This window comes from Lobosporangium transversale (genome assembly GCF_002105155.1).
Source record: "Lobosporangium transversale strain NRRL 3116 chromosome Unknown BCR41scaffold_1, whole genome shotgun sequence".
In the NCBI taxonomy this organism is placed as follows: domain Eukaryota; kingdom Fungi; phylum Mortierellomycota; class Mortierellomycetes; order Mortierellales; family Mortierellaceae; genus Lobosporangium; species Lobosporangium transversale.
Window position 1 is genome coordinate 723,034 of NW_019028979.1, and position 23,299 is coordinate 746,332.

General features: G+C 39.8%; 6 protein-coding genes across 6 annotated transcripts; 4 read left to right on the forward strand and 2 right to left on the reverse strand.

Annotated features, from left to right (window-relative positions):
- The first annotated feature begins 1,042 nt into the window (after positions 1–1,042).
- Positions 1,043–2,012, forward strand: BCR41DRAFT_344113 (hypothetical protein). The gene is made up of 4 exons (XM_022022431.1): positions 1,043–1,077; positions 1,168–1,248; positions 1,338–1,616; positions 1,712–2,012. The coding sequence occupies exons 2-4, from the start codon at positions 1,213–1,215 to the stop codon at positions 1,934–1,936; spliced, it is 540 nt and encodes a 179-aa protein (XP_021886486.1). The 5' UTR covers positions 1,043–1,077; positions 1,168–1,212; the 3' UTR covers positions 1,937–2,012.
- A 3,123-nt stretch (positions 2,013–5,135) lies between these two features.
- BCR41DRAFT_344114 (hypothetical protein) lies at positions 5,136–6,928 on the reverse strand. The gene has a single exon (XM_022022432.1). The coding sequence runs from the start codon at positions 6,864–6,866 to the stop codon at positions 5,322–5,324; it is 1,545 nt and encodes a 514-aa protein (XP_021886487.1). The 5' UTR covers positions 6,867–6,928; the 3' UTR covers positions 5,136–5,321.
- A 2,362-nt stretch (positions 6,929–9,290) lies between these two features.
- Positions 9,291–9,817, forward strand: BCR41DRAFT_344121 (hypothetical protein). The gene is made up of 2 exons (XM_022022433.1): positions 9,291–9,683; positions 9,761–9,817. Exon 1 carries the CDS (start codon positions 9,299–9,301, stop codon positions 9,506–9,508), a length of 210 nt encoding a protein of 69 aa, XP_021886488.1. The 5' UTR covers positions 9,291–9,298; the 3' UTR covers positions 9,509–9,683; positions 9,761–9,817.
- A 2,108-nt stretch (positions 9,818–11,925) lies between these two features.
- On the forward strand, positions 11,926–12,830 carry BCR41DRAFT_417931 (hypothetical protein). Its single transcript, XM_022029556.1, has 2 exons — positions 11,926–12,259; positions 12,371–12,830. Exons 1-2 carry the CDS (start codon positions 11,995–11,997, stop codon positions 12,730–12,732), a joined length of 627 nt encoding a protein of 208 aa, XP_021886489.1. The 5' UTR covers positions 11,926–11,994; the 3' UTR covers positions 12,733–12,830.
- Positions 12,831–13,968: 1,138 nt separating this feature from the next.
- Positions 13,969–15,585, reverse strand: BCR41DRAFT_344124 (ribosomal protein L34e-domain-containing protein). The gene is made up of 3 exons (XM_022022434.1): positions 15,552–15,585; positions 14,960–15,121; positions 13,969–14,290 (listed from the first exon to the last, which is right to left on the reverse strand). The coding sequence occupies exons 2-3, from the start codon at positions 15,116–15,118 to the stop codon at positions 14,075–14,077; spliced, it is 375 nt and encodes a 124-aa protein (XP_021886490.1). The 5' UTR covers positions 15,119–15,121; positions 15,552–15,585; the 3' UTR covers positions 13,969–14,074.
- Positions 15,586–17,671: 2,086 nt separating this feature from the next.
- BCR41DRAFT_344128 (hypothetical protein) lies at positions 17,672–23,184 on the forward strand. The gene is made up of 5 exons (XM_022022435.1): positions 17,672–17,899; positions 19,407–19,447; positions 20,523–20,609; positions 22,329–22,620; positions 22,832–23,184. Exons 1-5 carry the CDS (start codon positions 17,861–17,863, stop codon positions 22,931–22,933), a joined length of 561 nt encoding a protein of 186 aa, XP_021886491.1. The 5' UTR covers positions 17,672–17,860; the 3' UTR covers positions 22,934–23,184.
- Positions 23,185–23,299: the final 115 nt, after the last annotated feature.

The window sequence follows — 23,299 nt, forward strand, 5'->3', positions numbered from 1 at the left end:
AGCACTGCAATCAACATTCACCCTAGACTACCCATCACCCATCTTGCAAAGTAGACCTAATTTGAGCAACAGACGGGAACATTGCTTTATAAAGCATTAGTAAATTTGTCGATTATTAACTGCGCACCTCCAATCGATCGTACTTTTGTTTATTATTGTTTTTTCTACACATGCAGCGCATACTTTTTTGTTGTAGTAACTCAATATATTCGTTCCATCTCTCGTCCAAGGTACTCCAGGCAAAATAGCACTTTGTGTTTATCTAACAACCATCTAGCTCTTGAAAGCCTACGTCGGGTTGTTGTTTTTTTGCTGCTACTGTTGAGGTTGACGAAACGCGTATAAAAACGCGATGAAGCCTAAACATATGAATAGCTTCCTATAAGAATATCGATTGTCTGCTCTGTATCCTACTTTGCATCTAAAAATATCCATGAAGCTTTCCAAAGCCCATCGTATTAACTGTTGGCAGCTCAAAACCGAAAACAAACTTGAGGTATTGTTGACTGGGTCTGGATCCAATACTGCTATGGATATTTGACTCGCAAAAAAAAAAAAAAAAAAAAAAAAAAGTTGGTAGAACAAAAGGGTTTGGAATAGAGAACCCAAGCAGGTCGCGGGAGGAATGAGTGTCTATAAACATATATAAAAAGAAAATTTCCCAACAATACACTCTAAACCCAATTTTTCCCGAGTAGAGCGCAGTCGAGAAAAATTGTCAGATTGAGCCCAAACAGGGCGTGTGAACAGCGGCCAACGTGATCTTGAACATTGAGAACGTGATGGTATAAATATATGCTTTGGCCTCCCAAAAAAAAAAAAAAAAAAAAAAAATCTGCTTTTATCTCACACAAACATCCTCAACTGAGAGACTTTCTCGGACCATAGAACTCAACTATGTCGACCAACGCCAGACGATCATTCATCAACAAGCACTCTTCTCAAGAAAATGCAAGGATCTTGGCTGATCCCAATGTTTCCTATCGCCTCCTGTACTGGGATGCTGCTTCCGTTGGCGCTACTCCCAGAGACATCTTGGCGTTTGGGAAAGCAAAATGGTGTAACCAATTACCTGTAGTAAGTCCTTCAGCCAAATCCCATTAAAGATTGTATTCTTTTGATCAATGCATTTGGTCTGTAACTTCTCTTGATTCTTGTTCTTTCAAGGGCGATGAATGGCAGACTGGAAAGTTATCTACTCCGTTTGGGGTCATGCCTGTATTGAACATTATTGCACCGGATGAAAAGGTATGGAGAAGGAAGAACATGGCCTTGTTTTGGATTATATATGACTATTAAGCCTCTTGATCATGACAATTTACTTTATATTTTTATAGGAAGTCTTTATAGCGGAATCCATAATCGTAGATCAATACCTCGCCAAAAAGTTTGGATTGCTTGGCGACAATGAATGGGAGGAATTCACCATCAAAGGCTTTTACAGCAACATTCATTACCTACGCGAACGTTCGTTTATGAATGTCACATGGACATATCCAGACAAGAGGAAGGTCGCGATGGAAAAATTCCTAAGCACAACATTGCCAAGCTTTATCAGCGACCATGAGTTCCACCTCAGAGAGAACGGATCGAATGGGCATTATGTCGGTAACAAGGTGGAGTATTGGCAATATAAAATGTTCTGATATAGGTTGAGGCGATTTCAAGCTCAAAAATAACGATTAATTTACATATTCTTACTTTTTCACAGCTCTCGCTCGCGGACATTCATCTGGCCAATGTTATCGACCATTTCTCTCACTTGCCTGCGGGCAAAGAGATCAATGCTTTGTTTCAGAGGAGCGATGCACTATGGAAGGTCAAGGAAATTGTTGAACAGAACCCCGAAATCGCAGCATGGCGAGCCACAGAGGAGTGTAAGATGCTGCAGAATAGATCCATTGCTTGCTATGCCCAGACAGCTGTTCCAGAATAATAATCAGAATAATCATCAATGAAAGAGGTGTGCTACTACAGCGAATAAAATTTTATTCTGTGTCTATCTCGTTGCTCAAATACACTTTCTTTCAAAGGCACTGCTGTCTTTAATCACAAAAGTATGCCTTTTGTTGTACAGAGTACATTCATCAATGGCATAGTCCTTTCATCTCTTTATTTCTTTTCTTTTTCTTAAACTTACGTGATCTGTTTCTCGTCCTAAATATGCCATTTCAGGATGCTACTCATTTCTCTCGCACGAACTGGCTATCGCGATGACCAAACCCGTTTCCACCAAGCTCTACTATTTCCTCATTCGTTTGCACTCTCCCACACTCCTTCTGATACCTATTTTTTTTTTTTTTTTTTACACTAAACAATGTAAAAAAAAGTTATCGATGGCCGATATCCGAGCCGCGAATCTAATCGAACACTTTGAGGTTATCCCCGAAGCTGCTCAGTTGCTAGAGCTCGTTAGTCGATCAGAGCTGCTTTGTAAGCTACGCGCCATGATTTTTATTTGCAGCATCAGTCTATCACTCTCTGTCCAGTATTCACCTGATATGTCTTTCCTTGCTTCTCAAACCTCCAGTCGCCATAGTATTTTTGCAAGTCTTTCAACTTGAACAAATTTATCTTTCTCAAGCACTACTTTTCTCAGTTCAGGTCTCTTTCCAACTATTGATAGCTGCCGTAATGAGAAATGCTGTAGTTCAGCTCTCTGCCGTCCTGTGATGCATAGGATCAGCCCATAATCCTTGATCAATCAAGATATTTGATTACCATTCTACCATTTCATTTGACACAGGAATGCGGAACAGATGCATATAGATGTTATAAAAATATACTTTACATAATCAAAACATCTTTACGGCTAAAGAAGAATAGCTTGATATTGAAAATGTCATTGAGTACTATCAATATTCGGGCTACAAATGGAGCTATTTAGTGGAATACTTAAGAAAAGAGTAAGGGAAAGAAGAAAGAGAAATCATATATAGACACGCTTCAGCTTTCTCTTCAGCTTAACCGCATCTGTAGCAAATGGTGTGCAACTCGTTGGCGCGGCCGCAAAAAAAAAAAAAAAAAAAAAAAAAAAAAACTTTTTGGAACAAAACGCTATCAAGTTGGTGATCATGTTCCATTTTTATTTTTGGTTATCATTATCATCTAGATTGTATGGCGATATGCGTTAAAGTCTCATGTCTAAGGTCCTTGACCTCTATCTCAGGTCATGATATGACAATGCTTTTATTGCCTTCTTTAAACTACCAGCTATTGTATATTATGAGACTTAAGGAATCCTCTCACCAAAATAGCTACATTTTCCTCATCATTCAGGCAACCGCTCAGGCGTTCGATGCTTGGCCAATTGTTCACCATCCATGTCACATCCTCAAGTTGCATTCGCTGCGGCAGACTATTTCCGAAGCTTAGTGTACGTAGTCTCTTTAGATTAGCCAGTTCATCCAAACCTGCTCTTAGTCTCAAGTCTAGCGTCCGTCCACCTCCATCCCCAGCTTGTTAGGTCAAGATATTCTAGTTGAGTCAGCTTACCTAGTTGTCTAAATACAATGCGTGACTTTGCCATGCCTTCTTCAGTCTCTTGATCAATATCTGTCGCAAAATAAATATACAGTGTAGTCAACCCAGTGCATACCCATTCTGCCCCATCGGCAATCTCTGTCACTGTGACCTTAAAGCCTTCCAGCCTTTTCAGTCGTGGACAATTCGATAAAATGGTTTGAACATCACCACCTATGTTGCTGCCAAGTCTATTGAACACCAACGTCTCAATTGTTTCGCAGAGTCTCTGAGCCCTTGTCTTCCGTACTATTCGTCCACTATCCAATCTCCCTTGCTTGTCGGCTAGCAATTCTTGTAAAGAGAACTGACGGAATTCACCCCAAGGGACAACTAATCGTCTCAATTCAGTCATCCGTCTGAGAAGCGCTGCCATATCCTCGTCTTTTACCTTTATATAAAGGAAAGTCAGATCTGACAAATTGATCAGAGCCCAAGGATTCTGAAGGAATGCTACCCTGTAGAAGTCTAGTTGATCATCTTCCTTTTCCCAGCCGCTAATATGCAATGAAGACAATTCTGGACATCTCCTAACCAACATACTGAGACAATAACGGCTGGTGTACGGATCTGGAGGGTCGACTATTCGGACATCCTCAATATGTAGCATGTGTATGTTTGGGAATATATTTTCGCTGTCCTCACTATTTAGGATGTTGATAGGTAGCTGGTAGATGGTTACACTCTCCAATTCCAAATGCCTAACTTTCTTCCAGACTTGAAGGAATAGGTCAGCTTCAGCTCTGATATGTTTGTGCTGAACCTTCAAGTGGTTGAGGCTAGTGCATTCTAGTAAAGCCTTCCAGATCTCAGGCAAATCCCAAATATGTCCGCCTAAGTGAAAGCTAGTGATGATGGAGTTATGGAGCTTAATCTGGTTGAAAAGGTGGATCGGTGTGGGCCATGAACACCCCATTCCGTATGTGATGGCTCTGAGTCCCTGTAATGACCCATACTCCTCTGGGAAAGATTCCTTAAATCCGTAGGCTTCAAATGCAACCTTTTCAATATATTTCTCGTGCTTCCGTAGTGCTTCTCTGGCAAGAAGACTGCGCGGTGTGATGGTGATTTCTTTCCCATATGAGTTTGATAAGAGAATTGTAGAAAAACTTTGAGACGCGAATACAGTTTAAAAGGTCCCTTCGGTTGAGCGAGCCGCCAATGAGTAAGAGGATTTCCGAATTCTCCAAGGGTTCATGCTGCAAAGAAAAGATAGAATGTGGCTGTGGAGGAATGGTTCATTTAAAAAAAAAATGGCGTGACTCGGTTTGCTTGGCTACTCGATATCATCTTGTGTGGAGAAATATGAAAAAGGCTGCGAAATCGTGGTAGTTTGACGCCATAGCTGGCAAGAGAATTCTGGTAATGATACAATGGTGGCAGTAGCATTCCAGAACCCATAATCTACTGTCTATATCAAAGCTATGAAAAACACCGTTCAAGAGAAAAAAGTAAAAGTAAAGAAGTAATATCGAACGATAGACGAGATTCGGCTTTCTTTCCAGCTAAAACCACATCTTGCACGGCAAGTGGAGTCACTGACCAACTTGGTGGACTGCCGTAAAAAAATAGTTTTGACTGGCTTTGGCTCAAACGCAATTTATAAAAACTATCTTACTTGGGAAACCCTATGCCTTTGGCAGTGTGCAATGCTTTGTAAATACAATTGCCATAGGTATATTTTATCACTATATACATCAAGGTCGTATCTCGATCATCAATAAGTTGATGAGGCCTAAAAGACTCGTATTCAAGAATCCTGTCCCTTACATCAGGTTGTGAGTCGACAGTGTTTTCGTCTATTGGCAAATTACTATATTGTGCGACCTGAACAAGTTATATATCCCATGGTTTTTTCTCATTTGAGCTTCCTCACCGCCACCATTCAAGTATTTAATGCTTGGCCAATTGTTCACAATCCATGTCGCGTCCTCGAGATGCATTCGCTGGTAAAGATCGCCACTGAGAGTTAGAGTTCTCAAAACCTTCAAGCTGGCCAGTTCATCTAGGCCTGCCCCTAGTCTCAAGTTCAACGTGCGTTTCCTTGTATCCTTTGGGCTCCACGTTGTTAGCTTAAGATGACGTAGCTGGGTCAATTTTCCTAGCCGTCTGAACACGATGCGCTGCTTCTCCATGCCCTCTGTACTCTCTTGATTGATGTCTGCCTCGAGATAGATAGCCAGATCAGTCAGTCTAGTGCTAACCCATTCTGCGCCATTAACAATCTCTGTCACAGTGATTTTAGCTCCCGCTAGTTGCTCCAGGCGTGGGCAATTCGATAAAATAGTTTGGATAACACCATCCATAATAGGATTTCGATAATTGAACTTCAATTCCTCAATTGTTTCGCAGAGTCTCCGAAGCCTTGTCTTTTGCACCACGTGTCCATTATCCAATATTTCTTGCCTGTCAGCTAGCAATTCTTGCAGAGAGAGCTGGCCGAACTCACATAGTGGAGCATATAGCCGTCTTAGTGTAGTCATCCGTCCAAGAAGTGTTGCCATCTCCTCATCTTTCAGACTCGTCTGAGGGATAGACAAATCAGATAAGCTTCCCAATGTCCAGGAATGCTGAAAGAAGGCTGCCTTGTAGAAATGGTCATATCTTGGCTGCTTAGATAACTTGCTCTCGCTGCTCTCGTAAAATTTCAGTGTACACAATCCTGGGCATCTCCTTGTCAAAATGCCGAGGCAATACGGTGACGCATATGGGTGCGGAGGGTTGACTATGTTGACATGATCAATACTTAATGTGCGAATATTTGAGAGGATATATTCGCTGGTTTCACTATCTAGGAAGCCGATAGGTAGCTGATGTATGGACGTATTATCCAAGTCTAGGCGCCTAAGTCTCTTGCAGACTTGGAAGAATAGATCGACTTCATCATTTATGCTTATCTTTGATAATTTTAGATGCTTGAGGTTGCTGCATTCCAGCAGTAGCTTAAAGAGTTCTGGCGAAGATTGAATACTAGTCAAACGAACCCCGGTTATGGTAGAGTTGTGGGCTCTGAGAAGGCCCGAAAACTTAACCTGCTGTGGCGAGCATGAATATGTGTCGTTTGCGATAAATTGAAGGCGATCACACCCATGTAATGTCGTATATTCCTCGGGAATGCAGTCTTGAAAAAATATCTCCTCGATGTATTTCTTATTATTCTGAAGGGCTTCACCAGTAGGATGTCCTCGATAAGATATAATGATTTTTCTCCATATGAACCCAATAAGAGCACCGTGAAAAGTCTTCGAGACACGGATACAATTTAGAAGGTCTTTTCGAGAGAGAAAGCCGCCAATGAGCAGGATGATTTCGGGAATATCCAGAGGATTCACTTTAATGTTCATGTTATAAAGAGATGATGCTGCTGGAATGTGGGCTTGATGTCATTGCATGTTGTGAAGACAACCTTTTTTTTTTTTTTTTTAAAGGACGATCTCATTTTCCTTCATGTGACTGATGAGTCCTGATCCACATCTCCAGCTTGTTAGTGCAGAAACAAAAAAATCTGACACAAGCCAGCCAGTCACACTGAGGGTGAGGCTGATGCGACAAGGGCAAGGAATATCTTTAGAGCGGCGTTTTCGAGATAGGGCGTGGGATCTAGTCGGATATTGCTGGTTGGGCTCCAATAGATGGATGATAAAATGAATGTATGTGTACGATGTTCATTAGTACACATGTGTATATGCCTCTTTGTGCTTACACAGCCCTCGCTATCGTTGTAGAACGTAATAATATCCAGAGGAATGGTCGAGTGTGATATATGACTAGGTACAGAGACTGCAGTGCTAGAAGCCAGGAATGACAGTGAATGGATCAGCAGTGTCTCTCTCGCATGCCAAGGTCACACAGGAAAATAAATTCTTTATTACTGCAGATCTTCCGAATAGGCCCAATAAAGTTTCAATAGATCTAAATTTCGGTCATGTTCTTTGTTCCTGTTCTGTTCGTAACCTTGACTTGCCTAGGTTGAGTTAGCGAGCTTCATTTCACTTACGAGCGAAGAGGTCTTGACGCAATGAATGTTAGAAAAAAAAAAAAAAAAAACCAAAATAATTGATTACTATGCATGCACCTTTTCTTCCCTCATGCCGATGATCCCCTGATGTGGTATGGCCCGCGCAACTTCCAAACATCACTCCACAGGCTGCTTTGTCCCCTCACCTTCCCGCTATCTTGTACCTTAGGCATCCCGATGTGTACATCTAAAGATACATTTGGAACGGGATTTGCCATATACATTGAGACCTTTATAGAAGCAAAAACAGTATTCTAGGCTCTACCTGTCAACAATAAACTATCGTCTAAAAATAAAAAGAAGACGCACTAATTAAGTGGATCCCTAAATAAAGTGCCCCCCTATTCTACGGCCACACAGTTAAATTGGCAGGCAATCTCTTATACAAGATTCCCGCAAATGCATTTGTATTTCAGAATATCCCGCGCATCTCGCGAGTGGCTCATGCGACATCCCCTGAGGGAAGAACCTTAGGGATCCAGATGGTGCACTGCAACACACGCCAATGGGAGATGGTTTTATTTCAATATCAGTCTGAGATTACATGTCGGATCCAGAGCTGAAAAGATAAACGGCTACAGAATCGTGAAAAATATATCTTGAAGGGCACTATTTGCTGGGAATAGGGTAAGAGGGGGGTGTATCAGGGACAATACGCGTGTTGAAGGGGGAAACAGAGGTCTCAATTATTTGAACATCCCTCCTTGATCCTCTTTCGGCTATGATCCCTTATAGGACATCCACCTTTCGCGCTGTAGTTGACTCCATTCTGAAGATAAGTTTTCTTTTCTTCCTTTTTCACCCTCCTCTTCCTCTTTTTCTTTCTTTTCCTACTCCTTCTTTCTCTTTCATACTACACACGTTTGCTAATCATCATCAGCTCCCACTTTCTCACTTACCCTCACTCTATTCTCATATAATATTTCCCTAATTTACATTTGTTTTTATGCGATATCGCAACATTCAGAAAACTTGAAATGTCTCCACGTTATATTGTTGTTCCAACGGAACGTATATATGAGGCGCGACCTAATGGCTGGCGCAAACGCGCTGTCCCATTGTCACCTGACGTTGCCACCAGTTCATCACTTGACGTGGATATCCTTGATCCTCCCAGTATGGCCTCTATGTCGTCCATTTCTCCGCCTAAGGAAACCTTAATCATCATTGCAGTATCGTTGGGCACTTGTTTGTTGATTGTTGCGCTGTTCTTGTTTGTATTCTGCATGAGACGCAAATACGCCCTCCGTCGGCGTATCGGGCAATCACAAGAGCAAGGAGAATTTTCATCAACATATGAGGGGGAGAAAGCAACCAATGGATACTTTGAAAAACAACTCTGGACTCAGGTCCCAGAGGTTACAAAAGCCAACACAAAAGCCAAAGTAACATCCGTCGTGACAGGTACTCCAAAACGTCCTACAAATGTTCACCACAGAACACGATCTGTGCCCATTGCCTTTACAAGCAAAAATCAAAGCAACAAACATAGACGGAGTACTAACGCCAGCATTCGACCACATGCCAGTGAGCGTTTTCAACAAATCCCGCTAGCTGGCGAAACACTCGTTGAAAGTGAAGATGAAGTAGCCCTAAAGCAGTCTTTGTCAACGGACAACGACTCAAGGGATCATGAAACAGTATCCATTATTGCACCTCCAATCCCTACCCTCCATCGCAGAGTCAGCTTGAACAGTCATCAAAAAAATCTTAATTATATCATCGGTCGATCTGTTCCTATTGATGAAGAGAGCATCCATGAGACATCAAGCTATAATACACCTCCGAAAGCGTCGATACACTTCACAGAGAGCGAGGTGCTTGGAGAAGGCGGCAACAGCGACAAACACAAGAACAATATCAATCCTACCAGTCCTTCTAGTGGCTTTGGTCAGCATCGACACCGCTTCCGCTCACACTCCCATCGAAGCATCGGTACAATGGAGTTTAATCCATCACAATTCATAACTTTCTCAACTCAGCTGGATTTGATTAAGAACTGCCATCCACATCATCCCGAAGCCGAAGCGGTGTCGTCATCATCCGAAGATGAAAGCGATGAAAGTGATAATGATGACACGGTTTCGAACACATCCTCGGATGACGGTCATCATTTTAATGCTAGCACTCATCCTATTTTTACCTGTAGCGGCGATAAAATTGAGCTGGGTAAGAATGGAGGAGAGAATCGACCTCAAACTCAGGGACTTAATGTCTTACCTACACCACAACCGCCAACTTTCGTATCAGGCTAATCAGAAACAACTTGGTATCACATACACGGCTCCATCGGTACTGCTACCAGCTCGGGAAAAAGTGGAGGAGCTTGCGCTTCCTTCACGTATTATGTATATACCTACCTGCAAGTACATAGCCGCGGAGACGAGGCAACAATTATTCTAATGACGGATCATATCGGAAAAACCCGAGAAATCCAGAGAAATGATTCGATCTTGCGCAGGGCCATCGAGCAAGTTGCTGCAATATCATTTCACATTAAAAATTACTGAACCTTGATTTGCGCCATATTCATCATATTCATCATAATCATTTAACGTTTTTTTATGTTCCTGACTTCCTATAATCTACAAATAAACAAAACCCAGGATGTCAAAGTCCAAAGGGTACACATGACATGGTCCCGCAGTGTTGAAGGGGGAGGGGGACGAAAGAGAGTTGATGTAGAATATGGGCAACATGTTTAGTTTTATATAAAAGCTTAAAAAAGATCTGTATCAAAGATGGCGGGATTTTCGTCAGCGTGTGTACAGAACATAACCCATGATATGCCATGGATGTTAAATTATTTATGCTGGCCATCATTATAATTCATATATTCATCCTTTAACGAAAGAATTAAAAAAGTTTATATATATCAAATAACCCTCATCTAAATAAGAAGAATGGTGCGAAGTTCCCATTTTTTTTCTCGCTTTTTCTCCGGTTGGGTAGTAATAAACAGACAATGTTAGAATCGATCTATGATCGTTACTATGCATAACAAAGTAATAGAAGAAGAAAGAAACACGTTAGCGCCGTGCATCTGTAGAAGCTGTAAGCCCACATGGGGATGAACGGATGGACAAAGATGAGTAAATGTTTCTTAGAATGTTCCTTCCATTCCTTTTTCTATGGGGGGTTGAAGTGGCGTTTGCATAAACCAAACATCCATATTGTTACACCACACCATCAGTGAAGGTTTTTTTTTTTTTTTTTTTTTCATAGGCGTGTTTGTGTGTAAATGTTAGTTTGAGCTGACTTTATCAGATCGTTGTTTAGTGTTTAATGTTTAGAATTCAGTGCTCACAACCCATTACATGAGGAAGAAGTATTATAAACAAATGATTTTTACTTTACATTTTCTTTATCAGATCGACTCTTTTTCTTTTATCCATGTATTATATCAATGTTCTTATTCCCCGACCCAGGAAAGACATATCTCAGCTCATTTATTTAGGCTAAATTGCCGCTCCTCATTGTGGTCAGCCGTTCTACATGTATTTGAATACATATCAACCACATCATTCAGTGCGCAACCAGTTTAACCATGACAAACAAGTAAACATGAAGCTTTTTTTTTTTTTTTTTTTTTTTTTGCTTGGACCCATTTTACTTCTAAATACCTTATTTGTATGCCATCTGTCATCAGATATCTCTTCCAAAACAGTCAGTCCATGTAACACCGTTTTCTCAACATTCAGAATATGCAAACTATATATATATAATCAATTTACCGGAGGGATTTGAATTTGCGAAGAAATAAAAAAAAAATCTGATAAACAAACTAAACCCAGACAAAACCTTAAATCTTAAAGGACTATCAGATCATGGCAAAAGATGCGCCATTTGGCGCGTGAGAAAGACTGGACTAGGCAAACAGTTTCTGACGCTCTGTGGATGACCACATGATGGCCTCATTCATTCCTCTCCTACTGTGCAATACATTTTCTTTAATGTTATTCCTCATCCCCCTCCCTCCCTAACCTGGATAGAGCATGGGCAAGAGTGTGAATGAATGCTTTAAACCCAGCTTGGGAACCGAAAGAATCTTATGATTGTATGGATCTTTACATATTAAAACGATACATCTTTGCAGATTTCGAGTACATGGCTGCTTCTTCGTAACTGTACTACCAACAGAAGTTTAAACAATCATTGCATAAAGTTGAATTCTGTGGTAGACTAGTGTTATAACCGGTTTTTTTTGAGTCAACTCAAAACCAACAGATCAACGCCCTCTCTTCTACTCCACGCGATTCGGTGCCTTTCTTTTTTTTTTTTTTTTTTTTTTTTTGTTTGATTCCAGACGATTATAAAAGCTAGCCTTGCAAATCCTTTTTTTTTTTTTTTTTTTTTTTTCCTCGTTCCTTACCTCAGCTTAAGCACTCCAGTGGCCTTACCATCCTCTCTTCATAATCCAATCTCGTTGAGCATCCTTGCACATCTTTCCAATCATGTCTACCACCCCCGCCCCCGCCAACGTGAGAATGCCCTGGACTCAGTTCTACTGTACTGAAAATACCCCTTGCCCAGTTGAGGGAACCGTCTGCCATGCTCGCAAGTACTGTATCCCCAACTTGAAGCAGGGTGAGGCCTGCTACGATTCCAAGGACTCTGTCCCTCCATTCGTTGCCCGTGTCGACAACGTCTACACCCTCTTCTGCGACATGCCTACTGAGATCAAGGCCCAGAACGTCACCTGCCCCTTGGGATGCGAGAGTACGTTTTTATCGTTATTTTAGGCTGTTAGCCACCAACCCAATGGCTTTTTCTTTTATGACACTTGCTTACTTTTTTTTTTTTTTTTTTTTTTTTTTTTGTGGGAAACAGAGTGGGAGGACTGCCACGGCAATATTTGCATGATCAAGAAGTGCAATGCAGCCCAGTCTGCCTGCAGAGCCGGTAATGATGAAATGTGCATGGGCGTTCTCCGCGAGGAGACCTTCTGCTACGACCCTTTGATGCACGGTAGCAAGCCCATTACGATTCAAGGGGAGAAGGGTCTTTCGAGCTCCCAGATCGGCGGTATTGCTGGAGGTGTCTCTGCTGCCGTCGTTGTCCTCGCTGCCGTTGGTGCCTTCTTGATCCGTCGTCGCCGTGCTGTCAAGGCTAAGCAGGCTTCCCAACAGTCTTTGCCTTCCTACTCTGCTCAAGATGAGAAGAGCGCCATGCAGCAGGCCACCACTGCTTAAAAAAAAAAAGTAGAGAGAGTAGTCATACACTTCAATAATTAACTCGTACATATAAATTGTGAAATAGTTGTATAGCGACCATTATTTTTTTTTTCTTCCTTCATAAACAGCATTAATACCCAAATACACCTTCCAATATATATATTTTGATGTTATTGATGTTACTGTATGCTTGCGGAGGAAATTGTAGAGACGTCTCATTGGTGTTTATTTATTTATTTTTTCCTCTTCTTCGGAATTAATGTTTGTATCAGATCAGAAAAGGAATTTATTTTTTCCTCTGAATTTGACATTGCGTCGCGTCCAAGTTGATATACGCGTCATATTCGTGCGCTATGCTTTTTTTTTTTTTTTTTCCCTTCATGGTGAACATGCCTGTGTTTTTTTTCAAGAGTGTATTCAGGGGAACAAGTAAGACAAGTCTACAATGCAATTTAAAGAAAGAAAGAAAAAAAAAAAAAATTTACACGCTTCGATGTTTCTTTTTTCCAGAGTTGCCAAAAAAAAAAAAAAAAATGTTGAGACAATTGGATAAGATCGTTCCAACACTATGGAATAGGATTAGTTTCTAGTCATAAAAATGTTTTTGTATTGGTCATTTGTCTTTATCTACAGAAATAGACTCATTATATTATACAGATAAATATATGTATATACATACTTGTCGTTTCATAGTTCAAAGAACGATGGCCTAGAAAAGCATTCAAATTCTTTGGGTATATGAGGACAAATTTATTCTTTTTTTTTTTTTTTTTTTTTTTTTGATTGCCAGCTGTTCTTTCTGACCATCATGCAAAGAAATGCATTTAAGTGTACTAATTCTTTTAGGCTCCAAAAGCATTGAATGCGTGATATGTAATGCAAACCACTAATCTTTTCCCACGATGCAGGGCAGAAATTCTGGCTGTGGGATGTTTGCAGCAAGCAAAGGCAACTCCCTCTCTTCCTTTTTTCAACACATGGCAATTGTTACAAATAAATGAAGGCCATGCATCAGTGGTGAGGACGGGAGCACAAAAATTAAACATGGAAATGGAATTACTTGCCTACAAGTGAAAGCTTTTTTTTTTTTTTTTTTTTTTTTTTTTTCCTCTCACCAATCGTTGACATCTCTCCAACTATATCGCCTAACCATATCTTGGTTAAGCATAGATCACCAACAAATAGTCTTTCCATTCACTCTGCACTTTATAAATGTGCCATAACAACAGTTACGGATAAAAAAAAAAATTAGATGTCACGAGGGAGGAAATGCGACAGAAGACAGACAAGCAATTTATTTTTTTGTGGTCGAGCGATGGTGGTGCAAAAGAAGCTCAAGTTCTTTATTCTCTCTTTTTTTTTACTTGGCCTTGGTGGCTTTGGGAGCCTTGGCGGGCTTGGCGTTCTTGCTCTGGGCCTTGATGACCTTCTTGACGATCTTCTGCTCCTCGATCAAGAAAGCGCGAACGATTCTGTCACGGACGCAGTTGGCGCAGCGGGAACCACCATAGGCACGGTTAACGGTCTTCTGGCGGCGAGAGATGCGGGCGTACTCAGTGGGGCGGAGAGCGGGAATCTGGTAAGGATTATCAAAACAAGAAAATAGATATATATATATCGATAAGAAACAACGTCGTCAGTAAACATTGCATTATACAAAGCGATATTGGTTTTGTGTCTGCTTCCTGCTAGATTTTGCTCTTCAATCAGTCATCACTATAATGTCCCAGTCTAAATAGTCCACGAACTCTAGTTAAGCAAACATTAACCTCTGATTATACTGAAGGTACTAAATACACGCAGTTCGCTTAATCATCGAAAGATGAGCTGACAACACATTAAAGTCGATCTGATGCTGTGTTCCTGACAATAGTGGATGGTAATAAAAAAGGGACATCTCCTTTAAAACTGTCCCGGTGCTTAAAGAGTTATTAAGACAGAATATAAAAAAAGCCATTCCCTTCTATTTGGCCGAACAGATAGGGAAAAATGTAGATCGTTGCTAAGGTTGTTGGTCACTATGGTGCTAATGAGAAATAAATCGTCTGATGATCCTGTTTCTTTTGTCCAGTAAATCATCCTGAATCATAATAGGCTATACCATTTTTTTTTTTTTTTTTTCCTCGTTGACTTGTTGTATCCTCCCACTCATTTACTACGGCAGCTCTTTTTTGTTTTTTTTCTGCATTTCCATTGCGTCCCTAGGTTAGTCCTATTTTATTTTTTTCCCCCAAGTCCAACTTACACCAGGAAGAGCAACACCGCAATCACCGCACTTGGGGGAAGTGCCGGGCTTCTTCTCATAGAGCCAAGTCAAGCGACCACCAGGGGTCTTGACGACGCGAGTCCTGTTGGACTTGGTGTTGTAGGACAAACGGCGGCGGTAAGTGAGACGCTGAGCCATCTTCTATAAGAATTGTTTGAGAGCCAGAAAAGAGTGGAAGATTGGATGTCTATTAGCAGACTTGGTCATGAATAATATAACAATTTTCCTTTCTTTTTTTGAAATGGCTGCAAGATCATTGAAAAGTTGAATCAATCGTAATGCTGTGTTTTCTGATTCATGATGTTGAAGCTCCCTTTAGCTGAGATCAAGTATAAAAGATTGAATTGATTATGATGATGGATCCTTTTGCATGTATAATGATGGGTGATTGCAAGATTTGCTTAATGGGAAGCTATATCCATGAATTTTTCCTAACGAACTCCATGATCCTGGAGTAATATCTGTGTTGGAATAAGAAAAATAGTCGACCGATGGATGTATTATTATCCTTTGATAATGGATGTATTTGAAACGACTACGATTTATGATGCCGTAGCAATTTTGCCCACACCTGTAGAATTACTTCAAATGGGATAGAGGAAGATCCAACATTGTGCACAGTAACAGACAAGTCAAATACAATGGCTTCGCACTGTTATTAAGGGCCTATCACGTGATGAGAGCAATTGTGATCAGACGCGACGCGACGCGCCAACTGCCACGAAATAAAGGAAAAGCTGTCTATTGAGCATGCAAAAACCAGTGGGAGGAGTCGTTCAAGCGGTGGCTTTCACCACTACTCCGATATAAATCTAATTTTTTTATCTTCTATCACCTGTTTACTAGTAGAGACGCAATAAAAGTTACGTATAGCAGCTTATGATGATTTGACATGGTATTGAAATGCTTTACGGATATACAAGATAAGGAGAACAAGAGCTGTTTATTATTGTTGTCAAGCGGGACCCCTTTGTTTGGGCCCCGCCACAGCTATCATCTAATATTCCGATCTTATGGATAAAATTGGAAGTGTCTCCTTAGGGGAGACATTTCCTAAGCCTCAAGGATGGAGGGTTACTCTTTTTTTTTTTTTTTTTTTTTTTTTCATGAACTCCATGAAGATATCCTACGGGATAGTCGCAGGATATAAGGTCGGAAAGACCTTTGTTCGGAAGTCCTGTCCGCTTGCCAGGCTATGCTGGACGCTCGAAAGCGGCTGAGGCTGTTAGGGAAGGAGAGGAGGGGAGGGAGAGGAGCCCTTAAAAAGCCTTCGTGGCGTTACCATACTAGATTAGGCTTTGTTGAATAAATATCCTTGGTCTCGCCCTTGGTCCCCTCTATTATGTTCTGTTCTGCAACCTCTCGATTCTGCTGCGTGAACTGAGGAGCGGGGGGATATTTTTTTTATTTTTTTTGACACCAAGGGATGAGAGGGTATTAAATGGTGGGATAGGATGACGTTTGGGTTCCGCAATCGCAACACTTTTAATATCCCTCCGCTTTAATTCAAAGAGAGTCGCCTGCTGTCAACAGTTGCTGTCGATGCTCCAAGTGCATAGAACCCAGTTTTGGGTTCCGGTCTAGCACGTGGTTGCAGTTCTCTGACCCCTCACAAACTTTTCTCTCTCTCTCCCTCTAACGGAAGACATGGCGGCTGGCCATGTGTTTTCGCTATAAGCCTATGACGGCAAAAAATAAAATAAAATAAAAAAAGTGTTATTTTTTGATAACAAAAAATAATAATAATAAAAAAGGAAGGTATTTAGACGTACATGGCGTATCTACTGAGCTTATTAGCAGACTCACTGAGGACCCGGGGGTCGTATCTGTTGTGGAGGAGAGCCAGGTTATCGAGTCCCCATTCGAATAGCGGAATAGAGAATATGGTTGACTTGAAAAGCTGATCTCGGGATGGAGCACAAGAGCGGCAGGTCACCCACGGAAAGAAAAAAAGAAGTGTTGTGATAAGGGACAAAGGAGAAGAAGAAGCATTAGTTCTTTTTTGCAAAAGAAAAAAAAAAAAAAAAAAAAAACGGTGAATGCATTGGTCATGTGAAAAGGAAAGCGTCAATGATGAAAGGTATCTGGACTAGTACATTGAAGAAAGCAGGGACAAGGCAAGGCGCAAATCCACAAGAGAGTTTCAATATGCCATGCAGAAGAGTTGTTGAATTTAGACTTTTTTTTTTTAAAAAAAAAAAGCTTCATTTCTAGAACATGTTCTGTAACCGTGGAATGCCCGGAAGAATGATAGTGAAAATGTCCCATTGGGATAGGACTGTGGGAATATATGGGAGGATCAAGGATAGAGCAAGGAATGGTGGCAATGAAGGATGAGTCCATCTGTGTGCTTGATTGGGCCATGCCATGCGACATTTACAGAAATTGGAAATGGTGTTGTCAAATGTAAGGTTATGCTCCTTTTCGTCACTTTAGTTGTCCTGAAGAATAGGATTGAAATCTTTTAATGGCATGGCAACCACAAAGATCCAGGTGAGCATAAATAAAAATAAAAGGATATGTATTTTTATATAAAAGAGGTTGGCAAGTTAATGACATAGTAACTAATAAATAACTTTTTTTTTTTTTTTTTTTATTTTTATTCCTACTTTCATCATTCACTCTTTCTCTTTCCCCCTCTTCAACTCCTTCTTCCGTTTCTTTTTTACATTGTCAAAAAAGCTTTTTTTTTTTTTTTTTTGCCTTTTCCACACTCACGTCTGTGCATTTTATTTTAATCAAGATCTCATTCACCCTAACCATTCATCCATTGACACATCAACACTCTCCTACATTCATTCATTTCCCTTTGCTTATATATCCATATCCACATTCACTTTCATATCCATATTTCATTTGATACAGCAATTTTAACTGACCATGGGCTGCTGTGGAAGCAAACAGTCTGATTATGACGAGGTAATATATTATAGTCTCAAAAAAAAAAAAAAAAAAAAAAAAAAAAAGTAATCAGACATTGGTGGTGGTCTATGCACATAGATTACATTAGCGCACATACATCACATCACACCATTCACACACACAGTCCATTCATCACTTGGTCCAACTTGGATTTGTATACTTCATTACTCCATTGCTATTTAATGCATTGCAATCACCATCTTAATCATCGATCATCACACTTTCACTCCACTACGTGATAAACAAAGTAAAAAAGAGGAACTTAGTCACATGCTTGTACAAACTTCGACATCGTTCCGTCACATTGAAGCATGTATCGAAGCAGCAGACACTTGACAAACCATGCCAGCAACAACAGTAACAACAATAACAACAACTATAGCATATAAAACAAGCTTTTTTTTTTTTCTGATTTGGCTTGCCGATACAAATAGACAACCCTTTTTTTACCCCCTCTCTCCAGTCAATTGTATATAAAAAAAAACAACAGCAGCAACTATCCAACGGCAATTGATCCAATTGGTTCTGTACTCTATGAGTGTGAATGTGAATGTGGGTGTGAGTGTGTGAGTGTGAGTGTGAGTGAACAAGAACTTTCAGTCAATATCCTCTTCTATCTGATCTAGTTCATGAATATCAGCGAATGGTGCATATCCAAGGCTGAAAAGCACATGTTTTTTTTTTTTTTTTTTTTCTCGCGATTTCGCTTTGACCATGATCATTGCGGCATTCTTTTTTTTTATTTATTGCCTAAGTGTGGTCTGAGTCGTGAATCGTGAATGTTGGAGTGGTACGCCTCCTTTTCTCCCATTTTTTTCGTCGCATCGGAGAGCGAAAGCAAATGCTGGTAAAATGAGGAGCAGACATTGCAGGGGAGCAAGGAAAGCGGGAAGAGCGTATTTGGGAAGAGCGTATTTGGGAACAGAATTGGATGCAGTAACATTGCTACAGGAAGCCCCGATTTGTTAATATTCCAAATGCATCAATGTCTATTCTGTTCTTTATGCATTGCTTAGAAATCTTCACGACACAAAACATTTTTTGGGCCATAGTGTTCGTTATATGTCAGATCTTCTCACTCCTCTCCCCTCCCCTCTTTTGTACTTGAATTTTTTTTACTTTTTGCATGATAATTGCATTGGGATCAATATTTATATGGAGGAGAGAATGAGAGCTGTGTTCTAGATACTGGACAATAATGGAATGTAGAAGGAGGGAGAGGAAGGGGAAGCTCTAGATATTTTTGACTCGAATGTTCATTAAAATTGACTTTGCCAAATTTCTGTGTTCGAGAAAGTCAAATCATGGATATGTTGTTCTCCTTTTTTCGGAAGAGGATTGTCAATCTCCTCTCATTCTGCATTTTGCCCTTTTTTACCTCTGTCTAAACTCCGATTAATACTTCTTGCGCATAATTAATGCAATAAAGGGAAGAGTACTCAAAGTGAACCATATTCATGATGTTTGTACTAATCCATTAATTCTCACTACACCATCATTGTAGGACGAGCGCGTTCCTATATTGCGCGCCAATGAGTTATATCCGTAAGTACTAAAAAAGACAATGAGATTAAAATGTGACACGTAGCATGGGAGGATTACTGTTGCCGTGAAAAAAAAAAAAAAAAAAAAACCATTTCAACTACACGTATTTCACTATCAAGTGTATGGGCCATGTTACAAAAGAATGCGATCACCAAGATAAAGGATAGAAAAACATGAGAGCATTGGAAGGATTGAAAAGTGCAGGGGTACGGACTGCTAAGCAACACAATGTAGTCCAAACAAAGAGGGTCTCATTATTATTATCAATTTTCAGTTCCTGCTTTCAGTTCGTTGTACATTGGCTCAGCAAACAGAATCTAAAATTTGTGTTGCACATGCAAGGTTGGCAAAGATAAAATGTGCTGGGTAACCCACGTCCAACAGGCGACTTTGAAAGATTTGGTAATTGTTATGCTCCTTTAACTTTTTTTTTTTTTTTTTTTTTTTGCACGTCAACAAAAAAAAAAAAAAAAAGAGAGAGATTGATGATAAGATGTGGTTGAGGAGTAACTGTCCGATTGACAGGCAATTTTTTTTTGTCCGTTACGCAGGATCTGTTGTGTCCTACCATGTTTTTAACTTTTGAACCAATGATAGTAGAATATTTGGCGGGAAAAAAGTAGTTGACAGGACATTGTCTGCTTACATTGTGATGACGGAATCTGCTTTTCTCTTCACAACACAACAAGACGATGTAATGGATGTAACGCCATTATGTACGAAGAGGGATGGTGCGCGCATTCAGTCAAGGACTGTTTTGCACAACAGCCTTACCCCCTTTTGCGCGCTATTATGACTGTTTATGGTTTCACTTTGAATAAGGCACTTGCACGATTGAACGATTGAACGATTGAACGATTGAACGATTGAACGATTGTTGACTAAATGGTGTGAATGGTGTGGGGGACGTCTGCTCTGTTTGCTTTTTACGCCAAGCTCATTTGATAGTGGCCCATCAATAGTTAGCCACATGTGGACCCATTGGCTTGATTTGTCCAACAAAACGATCATAATTAAAACAAGGGACAAATAGACTAATCAAATGCAAAAAAAACCCCCAACTTCAAATATGTAGTGAAAATAGGATTATTCATGGATCTATCGAACAGAACCAAGCCCGTGAATTCGATTCCTTGCAAAGGATTGTTGAGCGTACAGCAGGGTAAGAGTCTAATTTAATGTTTGACATTTATGTTTATTTTTTTATTATTTTTTTTTTTTTCCTTTGGGGCCCATCACAAACTATACCTTCACTGCTATGAAAGGAAAAAGTCTCCGAGGAAGGACTCTTGTTGGTTATTGCAATATTCGAGATGGTTAATGGGATGTATGATGTCCTGGGTTGTTCTTTTTTGTTCTTTATTTGTCACTACAATGTCACCGATGTTTACAATGGCGTCGGGAAAAAAAAAAAAAAAAAAAAAAAAAAAAAGAAACGAATTGATAGACTGATTTGTCCTTGATAGTGGGCTGGGTTGTTTACCGACTGGCTGGCGCGCCACCATGTTTGGGATATCAGTTACCAATTGCTTCAACTTTTTTTATAAATATATTTATCATGATGATTGTTGTGAGCAAACAAAACTCTTGAGGACCAGAAAAAAAAAGAGAGAGATGTTTATGGCTGAATAGTTTTTGCTAATTGCTACACAAAAAGAGATGCAAATTGGCGTTGTATGTGATGAGAACAACATTCGTTGTGTAATATTTCTATTTGATACAACACATTTTTTTATTTTTATTCATCATTCTTCACTTGTGTGTATTCCAAGGAGAATGAGATAATAAAAGAGGAGAGTGGCCCTTGCGACATGGTCCGTGGGCTTGACGTGCAAAGGTGTTTTTTTTTTTATTCGAGGTTGGATTTATGTCGATGTCAATGTCTATTTCTATGCTATTTCTATGTATTTGTCTATGTCTATGTATGGTCGGGGTACAAAGGAAGGTAGGGGTGCTTGTTTTTGCATTGTCTTTCAATGCGAAGAGGATAAGCAAGAAGTGTTGCGGCGCAAAAAATAAAAAAAAGTGAATGGGGTGACTATGGCAAGACAAGGCAAATCAAGGGAGAGAGAGAGGCAGGAAGACAAAGGGTTCAGGATCCTTGGCTCGTCATTGGTCCGTTCATCATTTTTCCTAGTCATTGTCCCTTCCGCTACCGCAACATAGACGCTGCACATCCTTTTTCCCCTTCCTCAGCTTTCAACTTTGAATTTTCAACTTTCAACCTATTTTTTTTATTTTTTATTTTTTTTGGGAAGAGGAAGGGATGTCGATCGGCAGACTCCCTGTCATTCATTCATTCATCCATTCATTCATTTATTCTTTCCAGATACAGCAAATATTCTGGAGACATTGAGGAGATAGAGATAGAACAAAGTACTATATGCTCTTAAATTCCTATTTTCTATTTGTCATGGATAGAAGCATGATAATTGATAGACTGAGTGAAGGGAGGAAGGGAGGCTATTTTTTATTTTTTCCTTTCGTTTATTGTTCTTTCTTTCAGGGCCTCATCTGTCCATCTACCAAAAACCATTATCGCAACCAAAAAGAGGAATCCTCCATTCATTACACATATCCGTCCAATGGGCTTGTCCGTTCTTTCCTTTACTAAATATTATAACTTGTATTCAATACTCTTGCTAACCTTCCATCTCTCTCTCTCTTTTTTTCGTATATAATAACCAATCTTTTTTTTTTATTACTATTTCTCTCTTTTTCTTTCTTCTTTTTTTTTTTTATTCTCTCATTTCTCTTCCTCATATGCACATGCACATCATTCTCCTTTTTATCATTACTATCAATCATCAATTGTCATCACTTCTTTTATAATTGTGCGTGTATGTGTGTGTGTGTAAATATATACATTAATATCTCATAGAAACCTGATCGATATCCCGTCAACATTGCAATTGGAACGATTGCAGCAACAGGAAGCTCAACATCGATCGAACGAATACATCGCTGCACTTAACGCAGTCAAGTTACCCGAACAGACTATCAAGAAACTTTACAACATGACATCTGTCGTCAAGGCCGGAGGTGATCTTCCGAATGAGCAATTGGATGGTGTTCTCAAATCATCCGCTTCTTCCGCAGTAAATTCGATCAAGGCACCGTCAGTGCGAGAAGTCCTTGCAGAAAAGGCAATTGATTCCAAAACTTTGGGATGGGTAAGTTATTTTCTTTTGTGTACCATTAACATACTCTTTTCCTTTTAGCTTTGCAGTGCCTTCTTCAATCTTTCAGTTCTTTTTATTTTATTTTATTTTTTTTAAAAAAAAATTGGTCAATTCTGTCTCTTGTTACACGACACTAATGCAATTTTCTTTATCCATGTTTCTCCATTTCTGTTGCTTATTTCCTCTTGTTTTGTTAATGTAGATGACAAATGCAATGGGTGAACTTCACCGGGCCACTGAGCAAATTGATGTTAAGGATGTAGGCGATTTGATCGTGACATTATCACCGCCCAAGGTGGCATAGACCACTCTTATTTTTCATTTTTGTTCTATTCAAATTTTTTTTTTGTCTGTCTTGGTCCTTGATCTCGCATTAAACACACATTTTTACACATACACATATTCACCCACGCTACATCCACATTTACACATTCATTTACCCCAGACAACACGCAATTTCCCTCATCTCCATTTAATGCTATCCTTTTGTTTCTTTTTTTCTTTTACTAATGTCAGACCAAGTTTGTGTTTCGTTAACAAAACAAAAGTAAAAATAATTTAAAAATAAAAAAAAATAAATAAATAAATTAAATAAATAAATAAAAAAAAAAAAAAGCAATAAAATATAGTAAATAAAATACCATTTTTCTTTCTTTCCTCTCTTTGCATG

What these genes read in the sequence shown, in the direction of transcription:
- BCR41DRAFT_344114 (XM_022022432.1), bottom strand. Translation starts at nt 6,866, where the DNA reads ATGAACATTAAAGTGAATCCTCTGGATATTCCCGAAATCATCCTGCTC.
- BCR41DRAFT_344121 (XM_022022433.1), top strand. Translation starts at nt 9,299, where the DNA reads ATGAGACATCAAGCTATAATACACCTCCGAAAGCGTCGATACACTTCA.
- BCR41DRAFT_417931 (XM_022029556.1), top strand. Translation starts at nt 11,995, where the DNA reads ATGTCTACCACCCCCGCCCCCGCCAACGTGAGAATGCCCTGGACTCAG. An exon ending in CTGCCCCTTGGGATGCGAGA is followed by an intron (nt 12,260 to 12,370) that starts GTACGTTTTTAT and finishes TGTGGGAAACAG; the next exon opens with AGTGGGAGGACTGCCACGGC.
- BCR41DRAFT_344128 (XM_022022435.1), top strand. Translation starts at nt 17,861, where the DNA reads ATGGGCTGCTGTGGAAGCAAACAGTCTGATTATGACGAG. An exon ending in CGCGCCAATGAGTTATATCC is followed by an intron (nt 19,448 to 20,522) that starts GTAAGTACTAAA and finishes TCAAATATGTAG; the next exon opens with TGAAAATAGGATTATTCATG. An exon ending in ATTCCAAAACTTTGGGATGG is followed by an intron (nt 22,621 to 22,831) that starts GTAAGTTATTTT and finishes TTGTTAATGTAG; the next exon opens with ATGACAAATGCAATGGGTGA.
- BCR41DRAFT_344113 (XM_022022431.1), top strand. Translation starts at nt 1,213, where the DNA reads ATGCCTGTATTGAACATTATTGCACCGGATGAAAAG. An exon ending in TTATTGCACCGGATGAAAAG is followed by an intron (nt 1,249 to 1,337) that starts GTATGGAGAAGG and finishes ATATTTTTATAG; the next exon opens with GAAGTCTTTATAGCGGAATC. An exon ending in GGCATTATGTCGGTAACAAG is followed by an intron (nt 1,617 to 1,711) that starts GTGGAGTATTGG and finishes ACTTTTTCACAG; the next exon opens with CTCTCGCTCGCGGACATTCA.
- BCR41DRAFT_344124 (XM_022022434.1), bottom strand. Translation starts at nt 15,118, where the DNA reads ATGGCTCAGCGTCTCACTTACCGCCGCCGTTTGTCCTACAACACCAAG. An exon ending in GCGGTGTTGCTCTTCCTGGT is followed by an intron (nt 14,291 to 14,959) that starts GTAAGTTGGACT and finishes AATCCTTACCAG; the next exon opens with ATTCCCGCTCTCCGCCCCAC.